The sequence below is a fragment of the Peromyscus leucopus genome, chromosome 15, assembly GCF_004664715.2.
Source record: "Peromyscus leucopus breed LL Stock chromosome 15, UCI_PerLeu_2.1, whole genome shotgun sequence".
In the NCBI taxonomy this organism is placed as follows: Eukaryota; Metazoa; Chordata; class Mammalia; order Rodentia; family Cricetidae; genus Peromyscus; species Peromyscus leucopus.
Genome location: NC_051076.1, coordinates 35,866,632 through 35,880,273, shown reverse-complemented (window position 1 = coordinate 35,880,273; position 13,642 = coordinate 35,866,632). Strand labels below are relative to the sequence as shown.

At 39.0% G+C, this 13,642-nt stretch overlaps 1 protein-coding gene across 1 annotated transcript in view; it reads right to left on the bottom strand.

Annotated features, from left to right (window-relative positions):
- Mroh9 (maestro heat like repeat family member 9) overlaps positions 1–13,642 on the bottom strand; it is a 59,779-nt gene that overhangs the window by 41,130 nt on the left and 5,007 nt on the right. Inside the window, exons 3-7 of the mRNA XM_028864487.2 lie at positions 13,183–13,229; positions 8,632–8,711; positions 7,926–8,061; positions 6,424–6,510; positions 3,690–3,794 (exon numbers count right to left, since the gene is read on the bottom strand). Coding sequence (XP_028720320.1) covers positions 3,690–3,794; positions 6,424–6,510; positions 7,926–8,061; positions 8,632–8,711; positions 13,183–13,229 — 455 coding nt within the window. The remainder of the gene's footprint in view (positions 1–3,689; positions 3,795–6,423; positions 6,511–7,925; positions 8,062–8,631; positions 8,712–13,182; positions 13,230–13,642) is intronic.

Here is a 13,642-nt window from a genome sequence, read left to right as displayed (position 1 = left end):
TTAGGCTGAGAGCTGCACTACAAACCCGTGAGAGACGCACCAGCCAGAGGCATCTAGTTATTATACCTAGACCCTGAACCACAGAAACTGTTGGATAAATAGATTTGTGGTCTAAAGCTACTAATATTAAATTGGTTATGTAGTTTACAGACAGTATCCAAAATAGGGTAATGTGCTACACAGTAATAAATAACAAAAACATAAGACCTGGCCCACATTCTTCCTTTGACTTTTCCCTGACTTATCCTTGCCAAGAGCAAACTTTGCTTCACTTGAACTTGATGGGACCTGTTCTTCTCCTTGGTCATTTTGTATACACTGGTGTCTTATCGTCTATCCTCTCTTGTTTTTGTCCTCGTAGGAGGGCAGCAGCAGTGCATTTATCTTTAAAGATGCCAAAGGAACAAAGATGGAAACATTCTTTCTATTGGTAGCTCTATATAACATTGCTAGCTCACATGCCTCCACCTATAAGAAGCTGCCTCCTTTAACGGAATGAACAGGTATTCATGGGATGCAGGGAAGCTTCTCTACCCTGACAGCTACATTATCATGTGAGGGGAATCATCATTTTTAAAGGTATTTTTAAATAAGACACAAGTGGCTGTCAGGATTCTTCAACAGTCTACCTAGACAAGGGTGGTTTATAAAGAAAAAAAATCTCCATCTAGTATCTGGACAATACTGTAGCACAGAGTGTGTAGTCACGTGTAATCAAAGAACAGACAAATATTCTTTGTGCTAGATACTGAGAGAGACATACTAGGCCTGTGGGAAGCCCAGCTTTTAATTTATTAACAGTAGTTTGGATTATGTTGTTATATGTATGTAACTATATATATGCATACTTATAAATATATAATTGTTTTGTATATTATATATATGTTTATATATAAATTTCATTGACCTAACTATTTTTCTAAGACATTATTTTTAAAAGAAAGCTGATTTAATGAAGTTTATGTTCTCAAGACCCAAACAAGCAGTTGGGTAGCTAGCAATGCTCTGAAAAATGCTGATGTGTTGCCATCTGGTGGCCTTTAGTGACCACCGCAGTACTTGGTCATCCTATTTGGACTTGCCCAATCTGTTGTAACTAACCATGTGTGGCTTGGGAGTCACACTTGAATGTGTGTGATTACATTTTTCACACCTGAAGTGTCCTGTGAGAAAAGGAGCATATCCTATGCTACAGTAAGGAAAAAAAAGAAGGGAATGGTCACATAAGACAATTTCCAAATGTCTGACCTACTCCCTAGGAGTGGCTTCATGGAGTATATCAAAATTCAGAGTGAAGTGCATGAACAGATAGCAGATAAACAGTTGGCATCAAATAACTGCTGAGTGGATAACATGTGTTAGGAGCACAGAAAATATATGAGGGATGAACTATTCTTAAACCTAAGAACTTAATCAATAATTAAATGAACATTAGTAGACTATATATAAATGTTTTATATATAAAAATCAACAAAGGACCAATTCAGTGAGCTTGACATTAGATTCCCTTTAACTTCAGTCAGCCTTTAGACTGAGAGCTGAACTGCAGCCCCATGAGAGACTCACCAGCTAGAGGCATCTAGTTATTGTATCTAGACCCTTGACTTTTGAAAATCATTTAAGAGGATAAATTAGAAAAGGAAATATTGACATAAGCATCCACAAGAGGGAAATGTTCACAGTGTGAGGTTTCTGAGAAAGTGGCAATGATGTATTCAAAGCTGAAAGCTTCAGAAAAGCTTGACAATTAGAACATCTCTTCAATTTTCATATGAAATTCAGCAATCAAGTCTAATTATATCCCAGTATTTGTGAAGCTGTGAGAAATGGACTCTCTAAGAATACAAACCATGTTTTAATGACCCTTACCCACTCATGCCTGTCTCCTAATATTACTCCACTAAGTATGTCCGGATAGACCTGCCCACAGTACTTTGCATTATGTAAGGCAGAAACATTCAAACACACCTTGATAATCATCAACTGGAAAGTAAGATACATCCATCACAATGTACCAAAACCATGACACACATAGCATATTTAGAAGTGTGAAATAAAGCTACACATATTGAGATATCAATGGGACATGTTTACAAGCCCAATGAAGAACCATAGGTAAACACAGTGCAACTGTAGTTAAGAAAAACAAGGTAATGAACACATCTTGACAGGACACATGGAGTCAGAGTTCTCTCCAGTCCCACCTGGTCCCGAGGTCCCACTCAGCCCTGTGGTCCCTCAGCTGCTTATAAAATAACCATTCAGAGGTTTATATTATTTACAAGCTGTATGGCGTATGACAGGCATCTTGCTAGCTAGCTCTTATATCTTAAATTAACCCACTTCTATTAATCTATGTTTTGCCACGTGTTCCGTGGCTATACCTGTCTGCTGGCATGTGGCTCCTTAGGCGGCAGGCTGGCGTCTTTCTGGACTCTGCCTTTCTCTTTCCTGTCTTTGTCCTTGGATTTCCCACCTGCTTCTAAGCTGCCTTGCCATAGGTCAAAGCAGCTTATTTATTAACCAACAGGACAACATATATTCATGGCATATAGAAAAGCATCCCCTAGCAGACACATATCACACTGACAGGGACAGAGTGCAGTAAAGAGGGGAGTAAGGGAAGGTGTAGACTTTAGTGTGGTGCACAGTACAGGAACTCAAGGATTAGTTATTGGGGACACAAAAGTCATTGCACTCACAGCACTACAAGAACCAGGAATGTTAAACACACAGGATTTACTTTTCAAGAAAAATATGTATAACCTGTTTTTCTATCCAGAAGGCTGGAAAGGGAGGTGGGTAATAGCCTGGCAATCTACACTATCTGTACAGGTAGATTATTCCAAGCTCCCATGAGCAGAATTGGAGGTGGCTAATAGTCTAGGTGACCTTTGCATTATCTGTATAACCAGGGGCTCCCCTTAGCTCCTACCATGAGTACTAGAGGTGGTTAATAGCCTACATATAGTAAATATCTATACTATCTGTATGATCAAGACCACACCAGATCCTTCCCAAGGTCCTTACGATAATATAGGTAGCTTTACTCTACAACCCATCTTCTTGGAAGAAAGGACATGTAGTTTGAGAAGAGTTTTGATATAATTATGCCTTCTTGTACATAGAGGATTGTATTACACCAGGAAACTTCCTTTCAAATCATACTGTACTTAAACATGCCTACAATAACTGATTGGAGTCAGACTCTAGAAGCTTGAACCAACACCAACTAACTAAGTAGTGCTGAACTGGATTTCCTTCTTGCCTCATGTGGATTGTTACTCTATGGGCCATGGTATTTGCCAATACCCCCCACAATTAGTTGTATGTATTTAAAATAAAAAGGTTTAAAAATAATTTAGAAAACAGGAAGGAAGATGAGGCTGAAATATGTGACATTACAAATAACACTGGTTCAACAGAGAAAAGTCTAAACAGTAAAAATCTGGGGTTTTAACACGCTCATTGTATGTGTATAAAGTAGAATGCAGTTAGTCAATAATTGGAAAAAAACACTGCTCAAATTGAGTCATAGTCATGTAGGCTGTTGACACTTTCTAGACATCCCTGCCTCCTAGCCCGTTGGCACTGAGCCAGCATCAGTGATCTCAAGACCTAAGACCTGGCAAACAGACCTCTAGAAATTCAGTCTTGAGTAAGTAGAATTTCTGAAGTCAGTGACTTACATATTTCTTGACTCTCTTGGATGCAAAGATGAGCACTTTGGTGATGACCATCATTACTCGTTCTTGCAGGTACTGCTTATTCTCACTCATCCAGGTGACCATTTCCTGTTGGAAACATAACAGCTGTTTTAGAACCATAGTATTTCCATTTTTGAAAGGCTTGTCTTTGTAGTTTCCAACTTTACCAAGGCAGGCAATCTTACTGATTGATCCAATTTGACCTCAGTTTATCTAAAATTGCAACAAAAACCCCAGCTTCCAACTATTGTACAACTTCCACTATTATGCTAACACATTTGTGTTTTATTAAATTTATTCAACAGTTACCAATGTTCACTCTAATCCAAAATTTCCCAGTATCATTAAAGGTTTTGTATGAGAATATGATGTTATGCAACCTCTTTAAGTTCACATTCTCCTTTTGAGAAGCATAGTATTTGTATTTCACCTTTAAAAGAGTACTGAAATAGTATCTGATCCAGAAATGTCAACTTACCTCAGAATTATTCCGCCTCTTGCTTTATATATTCTGGAGATAGCGTCTTGGGTTCTATGTGCCTGCAGAACTACCTCCATGAGGACACTGCTAAGATTCATGGCTCATACTTTCAGAGATGTGGATGTAGCCACACCTAGACCTGCTTGAGTCCTAGCCAGGACAGTGGAGGTATGGTTTGCTGGCACTTGAGGGACAGAGTGTCCAACTGATGCAGATCAGTTAATGTTGTAAGTACCTCTCCAGAAACTGTGCCCTTGAGAACCTAGCTTGCCTCAAAGATCTCTGAAAAACCTTCAGGATCCTTTTCCCATTGTCCAGATGGACAGAACCTGGCTTTCTCCTGTGCATATCAATCTCTTGAGTGAGCAGTCACTTGATCAGTTCATTAGCATTCTCTCTCAAGCACAAGCTGCTATACTTGCCCAGGTAAGAGTTACTTAGATATTTACATTCTACAGCACTTTTATTTAAAACTTTGATATTTAAATCTTGTTTTCCTCCTTTCTTTTACTGTAACTGACCAAAAGAAGCCATGTAGTGAAATGGACACTTTAGTACTTAGAAACTTTTTCTTCTGGATAACCTAGTTCCAAAAGGGAAAGGATCAGATGAAATGGAGCTGCTGACGACTTAACTTCCCCTTCCAGAAGAGGATGTTATAGTTCTGCCTTCCTCCAAGTTCTAGAACACAGGCATACTTTCTCCACGTCTCCATAACTGTGTGACAAGGTTATCTTTTATTCTAGTCTCTAACATTTCATTCCTCCTCTCTGAGACTTCATGGTCTTTGTTTGCATCTTTCTACCAGAGTCCCGACTGGGATCATTTAAGTAGTCCATAAGAAAATTTAGGCTTCTGCTATAGCTCATCTTCTGATTCCCACAACAATGATTTTAAATTTCCATTCATAGTAGCAGAGAATTTCTCTAGCTCCTGTCTCCAAATTCTTCCACCCTCGTTATCCACTTCTCAAGCTGATTTCATGTATTTATGTATTGTTATAAGAACAGTCCTATATCTTGGTACTGATTTTCTATCTAAGTTCATTTCATGTTATTACAGAATATCTGAGACTAGGTGATTTGTAAAGAACTTTAAGTATTCTTAGAAACTCGTATAATTTTTGAGGCTATGAAGTAGTTCAAAGTTGAGGAGCACTTACCTATCAAGGGCCCTTCTTACTGCACATCCCATGGTGGAAAGCAGAAGGGGAAGAGCATGAAGGAGAAAGAGAAAGAAGGAGACAACTCCCTCTTTCTAATTAAGAACCTAGTCTCATGATAATGGCCTTAACTGCTGCAGGAAGACTTCTCATGATCCCCCCAACTCTTCAAGTGCTCCGCACTTTTGCATTGGGGAATTGAGAAGTGAATATATGAACCTTGGTAAATGGAGTCAGTACAGGAAGTGGTATATATGAAGGTAAACTGTACGTGGACATGTGTGCTGGTTCGTTTTAAATGCCACTTTGACATAACTTCCAATCACCTGGAGGAGAGACTCAGTTGAGAAATTTCCTAAATCAGGTTGGCCTCTAGGTGTGTCTGAAAAACTGTCCTGACTGTTGAGTGACACAGGAAGATCCGACCCACTGTGGTGGTGTTATTACCTGAGCAGGTGGTCCTGGACTGTATAAATAAAGAAAACTAGCTGAGCATAAGCAGCCTAGCAAGCAGGCACCAAGGGCACATCATGTCTCTTTCTCTTGATTGCTGGGTATGGTGTGCTGCCTGAATTCCTACCATGGTGACCTCTCTGCAATTATGGATTATATCTTTCAATTGTAAGTCAAATAAACCCCCTCCTCTCTTAAGCTGTTTTTTGTCAAGGTGTTTAATCACAGCTACAGAAATCAAACTATGACAGAGTCCTTAGCTCCAGCAGTGGTGGGACCGAACACAAACAGGCATCATCACAGAGTTGCCATTGTTCTGTAGACTCGAAGAGAGCTTAGGACAATACTGGTCTTTTACTACCCCCCAACTCCCATGTATTTCCACAGAAGGCTTGACTTCTCAGTAGCCATTAACACCATTTCCCCAAATTTAATCTTTTAATAATTCAAATAAAGGAAATGGTTAACTTTGTGAGTAATTTCACATCATTGAATGTCTAGAAAAAAAAAAAAACTTCAGCCTCCCAGTACTAGATGGAGAGACAACTATGGCCAATTAGAAATAAAAAGAATGTGCTAAACTGTTTATATTATAACAAAACCATCTGCTTTGCTTTTACCTTTAAGATCTGTATCTTGTAGAAGTCTTTAGACACTAAAATAATAAGAGTATCTTCATATACGTTGAAAATATTTTCATATAAACTCTGAAATATAAAACAGAAACATGCCATTGGCCAGCTGGCCTTCAATTAAATTTTACCAAACGTGTATAGCTTTGCATTTAAGCATCCTAGTTTCTCTTGTAAACTTAAGATAAGAAAGGGGTGGAGGGGCAACTCTGCCTCTAAGACCTCACTCACTAGCATCTTCTAGTGTTCATTAACACCTTCCATTGCTCACTAGCATTTTCTATTGCTCACTAGCATCTTCCATTGTTCACTAGCACCTTCTATTGCTCACTAGCATCTTCCTTTGCTCACTAGCACCTTCTATTGCTCACTAGCATCTTCTATTGCTCACTAGCACCTTCTATTGCTCACTAGCACCTTCTTTTGCTCATTGGCATCTTCCACTGCTCACTAGCATCTTCTATTGCTCACTAGCATCTTCCATTGCTCACTTGCATCTTTCACTGCTCACTAGCACCTTCTTTTGCTCATTGGCATCTTTCACTGCTCACTAGCACCTTCTATTGCTCACTTGCATCTTTCACTGCTCACTAGCATCTTCCATTGCTCACTTGCATCTTCCACTGCTCACTAGCATCTTCTATTGCTCACTAGCATCTTCCACTGCTCACTAGCATCTTCCACTGCTCACTAGCATCTTCTATTGCTCACTTGCATCTTCCACTGCTCACTAGCATCTTCCATTGCTCACTTGCATCTTCCACTGCTCACTAGCATCTTCTATTGCTCACTAGCATCTTCCACTGCTCACTAGCATCTTCCACTGCTCACTAGCATCTTCTATTGCTCACTAGCATCTTCCACTGCTCACTAGCATCTTCCACTGCTCACTAGCATCTTCCACTGCTCACTAGCATCTTCCACTGCTCACTAGCATCTTCCACTGCTCACTGGCATCTTCCACTGCTCACTAGCATCTTCCACTGCTCACTTGCATCTTCTTTTGCTCACTAGCATCTTCCATTGCTCACTAGCATCTTCCATTGCTCACTACCATCTTGCATTGCTCACTAGCATCTTCCATTACTCATCAGCATCTTCCATCAGCTGCAGCTCCATCTTAAGGGCTCACATGCACCATGTAACAATGTGGACAAGACAGAAACCACAAATGTTGCTGATCTTAGGATTCTTTGTTTCTGCATTTTCCTGTGTCTGCCCCTCTCTTCCCTTCAGAACTTCTCAACAAGCTCCTTTGTCTTGCTAAACCAATTAGTTCAAACTATCTTCACTTATTTGTTCCTATAAACCTTGTGCAATCTGTTAAATCCTTATAGTCATGAGGATTTCAGGGATATGGGCTGATGAGAGCAAATATATGATAGACAAATGATGACATAGGCAGGAGAGTCTAACCAGAGAGGTGCACCATGTAGCTTGCTGTGGTGTATGCCAAGACCTTGTCAGTAGTAAAGGAAGGAGGAGCCTACCTGCAGGTCCCTGATCTCCTCAGGGTTCTTCCCAATTGATTTCACTGTGTTAAGAGTTGGTAAGGAAAATGCTTTTTTGAAAGATAACTCTGTTATCCTCAACTGTGACTCAAATTGCAACAAAGGATCAACAAAACTGACAAGAAAAGGGAATATAATTACTAAGTGAGTAAGATTTCAAATGCAACCTAACTTAATTAGTTTTCTTAGCACAAAAGTACTAAGTGTAAGGTACAGTTTGGGCTTTATATGACACCCAGATTCCTATATTCTCTTAACAATGATGCTTTAAATATAAAAGAATAATGTTCTCTGAAAGTAATGGCACACAGTTATTCAGAAATCAGAATATATTTCTCTAGAAAAAAGTTATAGACTGATTACATACCTAGTCAAATCCACAAATCCAGTGTACTTCAGATAACTAGGCAGTATTATTACCACATTTTCCTAGCCAGTGTCAATATTTCTGGTATTGTGTGCATCTTCAAATTGATTGCAAAAGAAACCTGCCCACCGTCAGCCTTAAAATGTATCTGCTTATCAATGCAATCCAGAAACTCTTAAGAGAGACCCCTTTAAACAAAGCTAGCTGAAATGGGGTGAATGAATCAAGAATAATTAAGTCCTTATGATTATGTTTTAAATCTATCACACCTGCAAGATATTTAGGTAGTGAAATCATAGATCATTATAGCTTACATACCTGGAGTTCATGGCCAAGATAATGGATTGATCACTTAGCATGGTTGAGTATGTATCCAATAGGACTTCAGCTTTAAACTCCTAAGGAACACAGAAAAAACAAAACCCAAAGAATCAACAATTACAAAACAGTGATATTCATACCACCATGTTCAGCTCTCCCTTTTTCAGAGAATAAAGAAGCAAATCAGATTGTAAATGGAAGATTCATAGCATTAAAACTGGAAGTTTTGTGACTCAGCCACAGTGTTGATGGCTTTTTTTTTTTTTTTTTTTTTTTTTTTTTTTTTTTTTTTTACAGCCGACCATTATTCTTTTATAACATTTCAGATTAAATTTGTATGGGATGCTCTTTACCAGGTGTGTGTCTGTATACCACTGAAAAGTTGAACGCAATCTAGTTGGTATAGAGTCAACCTATAGAAACGTTAGCTGGGTAATTGAAGTTTAGTCTTAGTGTGTATCACCTAAATTTGCACTAGAGAATAAGAATCAAGTGCCATTTAATGAGCAACTATTTAACATAACAATGTAACCACTAAACATGGTAATTAAAGTATATGTAATACTTCCCTTCCAAAGCAAACAAGATTAAAGAATATGTAATGCTTCCCTTCCAAACTGAAAAAGTGACCCCAATTAGCCAAAGCAACTAAGAGAAAAAAGAGTGGAGGTACTAACACGTTGTAAAGTAATGAGAGAGTAGGCCTGAAAATACACCCCCCACACACAAAATCAATGAAGTGAAACTGAGATTTCAGGAATAATTTTACCAAAAGATAGTCAGTCTTCCTTAGGTGTGGGTACCAAGAACATAAAATGGCAAAAGATCGGTCTCAATATGTATTGAGGTATATGATGTTGTGCCATATACAAAAATTAAGTGGTAATCTACTAAATACTTAAATCTAATATGACAACTATAGAACTCTTGGGGGGGGGGAAAGCAAGGAAAAAGGCCCCTGAAATTGGCCTTGACTTTGAACTTTTTGTTGTGGCATAAAGCGTAAGCTACAAAAATGAAAGCAAGCCAGAGTTTAGTTAAACTGAAAAGTTTCTTCAGAGAAAAGGAACACTCCAAATATGGTAAAGACAACATGTGGAGTGGGCAGAAAGAACGGAAAAGCATACACCTAAGAAAGCATTGACGTCTGAAACACATGGAGAACTTAAGGAAGACAAATGGCCACTTACAATGTAGACTTTCAGCAAAGGATGGCTGAGGAGCCCATCTTTCCTATACGTACCTCTTCTGCCCAGCCAAGCCTCTACTGCCGCATTATTCCTGGTTTTAGGGCCAAGAAAATGCTTGATCCCTATTTCTGATATATTACAGTGACATCTCTAATGGGATCACCTCCTCTACTGTACAAGCAAATGCATACGACTGATTAATTGCTACTTTGGGGGAAAAAAATCTCTTCTCTATTTGCTTCATGCTGTTCTTGAATCTCCAGGGTTGAGTCTTGTGGGATCTGTGTGATGATATTGCAAGACTGCTTGCCTGGGTATTAAATTAGAGGAACGTCCTGACTGGGGTCTGAACTAAGAAAATGGCATTCCCCTTCAGGCACAGCACTCTATCTCAGACACAGCCATTAACATTTCCCTAATCCCTCCTCTAGCAAGTTCACTCGGACTGGATGGCACAGAGAAGCAATTCTCCTTTCTCTAAAATACCTTTTCTTTCTCTTACAACACCAAATATGATTTTATTTAACCTTTGGGGAACGATTTCTGGCAATCTGTATTGTTAGCATACCACATATTGCTGGGAGAAAAGAACATCTACACTTCAGACAACCTTTACTGTAACATGAAGCTCTGTGGTAACTTGCCTATCTTGAAATTAAACATCTTTGTGCTATTCACTATTCCACTGAGCCAAAAATTCACTGACTCCTGTCCCCTTAGTATGGACTAACCTAACAGTCTGTCTTTGAGTAGTTATGATCATCCAGGACTTTTCTCATAAATTAGGATCCAACTGGCCTTGTGCCCTTGGAAATCAGTTAGTAATATTCATAATGTCCTATAGTGCATTAAGAGGCTAAAAATATAGATTCTGACTATTAAGCTACATTTCTAGATATTTGTCATCAAGTCCAGGCACTGATGTTTTTTAAAAGTCTTCCAGGCAACTCTGAAGTACAACATCCTTCCTTACTAGATGGCTGTCTGTTTCAATTTCAAAATTTTGCCTATCACTTTTGGTTATTAATGGTGTCATGGATAACTCCAGGGAAACAATGTCTTCTAGACAAAACAGGACCGATGTACATATGAACTCACAGAGACTGTGGCAGCATGCACAAGACCTGGACAGGTTCAAGCTAGATGGGGTCCCAGCAGTGAGGAGGGGAAATCAATTTTCTTCAATGGAGTGTCACCTGGTATATTAACCACACTCTAGGGCAAGACCAATTCCCCTGAGTAGTTGGCCAACATAAAACAACCTTTTTGTTTCATTTTGGCATATTTTTGGTTGTTTGTTTGGATTTCAATTTTTGTGGGTTTGAGAGAGAGAGAGAGAGAGAGAGAGAGACAGAGACAGAGACAGAGACAGAGAGACAGAGAGAACATAAAGGAGGAGTAGGGAGGAGGGGAGAATCTGTGAGAGTTGGGAGAGGGGAAACATAATCAAAATACATTGTATGTGAAATTTTAAATTTTAAATAAATTTTAAATAAAAAGCAGTGTCATCATCATTGTTAATTCTGAATTCTTTTTATTTAAAGTCTTTAACATCATAATTCATTCATTCAGTGCCCTGTCCCCAGAGCAAGCAAGTGTTCTGTTTTTTAGTGCCAACAGCCTTGGTGCCAGGCTACTAATTCTACTACCAGAGCTGGAGTTTTCATACTGGCCCTGTCATTTAATAATTATGTCACCACAGGCAAGTCACCTTCTTGCCAATTTTTGCTTCATTTCAAAGTGGGGATGACATTAGCACATCCCCTAGAGGGCTGTTGTGAGGAGTGAATGATTATGCGATTTAAGCACTCAGAGATGCGAACTAGTACACCATGAATGCCTACTGAGTATTACCTGAAATTGTTGCTTGACTGGGGGAGGTTGCTCTGTCTCTCTGTCTCTGTCTGTGTCTCTATCTCTTCTCTGTCTCCATCTCAATCTCCTTCTTCCTAATCTGAGGTTGTAGCTCTGAAACTGAGGAATTTATTTTCCTTCTTCCTTCTTTCCAGGTGCCCTTCCTCCCTTCCCTGCTTCCTTCTTTCATCTTTCCTTTTTCATTCACGGCACAATGTTGTATCTCCCTCCCACTGGTCATCACTTCTGCCCCGCAGGTGGCCATAAATCCCTGCTGATGAGGAACTCATTCTCTTAGGGAAGAGTCATGGCATATGGTGCTCTTTGCTTTCTTGCATACCTGTGCTCCATTCTCTTCCTGGGATATACTTCACTTTCAGCTGGATATTTCGCCTATCCTACAACATCCATTTAATATTCTCTAACCACAGGTCAATTTTGAAGGTCCCTTCAAGCATGTGTCTGTCATATCTGACCTGCTGTACCTTCCTTATAAGTTACTGCCATTTCTTAGCACCAACTTCATCCACTTCTCCACTGGACTATAGGCTATCTGAAACTACTTTCTGAATTTCATTTTGTGTTGCATCTCAAAACTACAGCATGATGTTGGACATGTCACAGATGCTCTAAAGCGACTTTTGAATAAATAAATGAATGAGTGTATGAATGAGTTTTATTTTTCTCCTTTGAGATGGGGATGTTGACAAATGATCTCATGTCATGGCTAGCAAAATTCAACTCATCTATCAATGGTTACCAATGTTTTAATTTTAATTATCAGTGATTTTTTTATACCTAGGATTATAATGAAACTATGTATAACTGGCCCATTTATGAAAGGTTACACATTTTATTGTTGTGGTATTCCTTGTACTAATTTGACTTAAATATTGATATTAAAATGGTGATAGAGTTTGTTAAAGGTTCAGTATTTCAGTTCATGTTTTTTAAAAACTGATGGATGAATACTCTCTAAGACAGTGGGTATTTTACACACTTCAAACAGCACAAAATGAATAATTACTTCTCTGTCCTCTAGTAATGAAGGACGAGTAAAGTGTCCAAAGGCCTAAAAAAAATCATAGAAGATAAGTAGAAAAGGAGAGATGCAAAGAAAGATAACTCCTGAACAGACAAATTATGTCATGTGATGTGAAGCTGATAGGGAGGGGCTGCAGTTTGGTGATTTCCACAGTACTGGTGTCAGAGTGAGGAGACTTGGGAAGCCATCAGGCTGGGTGGTGGGTGGAGAATCAGTAGGCTTGGGGTAGACCCTTTTCAATTGGTGCTGATTGTCATTTCCAAATGTTCAGGAGAGTGATTGAGAACATAATGCTATAGGGGAGAATAATGTAAAAGATAGCTCCCCACCAAGTTGTCTTCAACTGTACAAGTTAAGTATTACTTTTACATGTTTGCAATAGAGGCAGCGAGTGTGATTTTTTCCCCCTTGGAGGAGATTTCAGATGCACTAATGAATACCTCATAGAATGTCACATACCACATGGTACCACTTCACAGTGGTCTGCAAAGTCTGGAGACGAGTCACTAGGCAGAAAGAGGAAAGAGAGTATGTAAAGAACAATGAAAATAATTATCTTGTCACTTTAGTTAGACATGATCTCTAAAACTGAACTTGTACTGACTTGGATGGTAAGACCACACACACACACACACACACACACACACACACACACACACATACCCCACAGATAAATTCATCATGTATAGTCCAGAGCAGTACTTAACAGAATTTAGCAAACACTCGGTTGTCACACGGAATAACAATGTGCCATACTAAGTGGCATTTATTCTAAACAGAGGAGTACAGGAGCCTATGATCCAATCTATGATTTAAATTCCAGGATTAATTTTTATAAAAAGAAAATGTTCATGATAGTTTTCATTGTGGCAACATTTCCTGATAAGGCTTCAATCAACTCTTGTTGACTCTTTCAAAT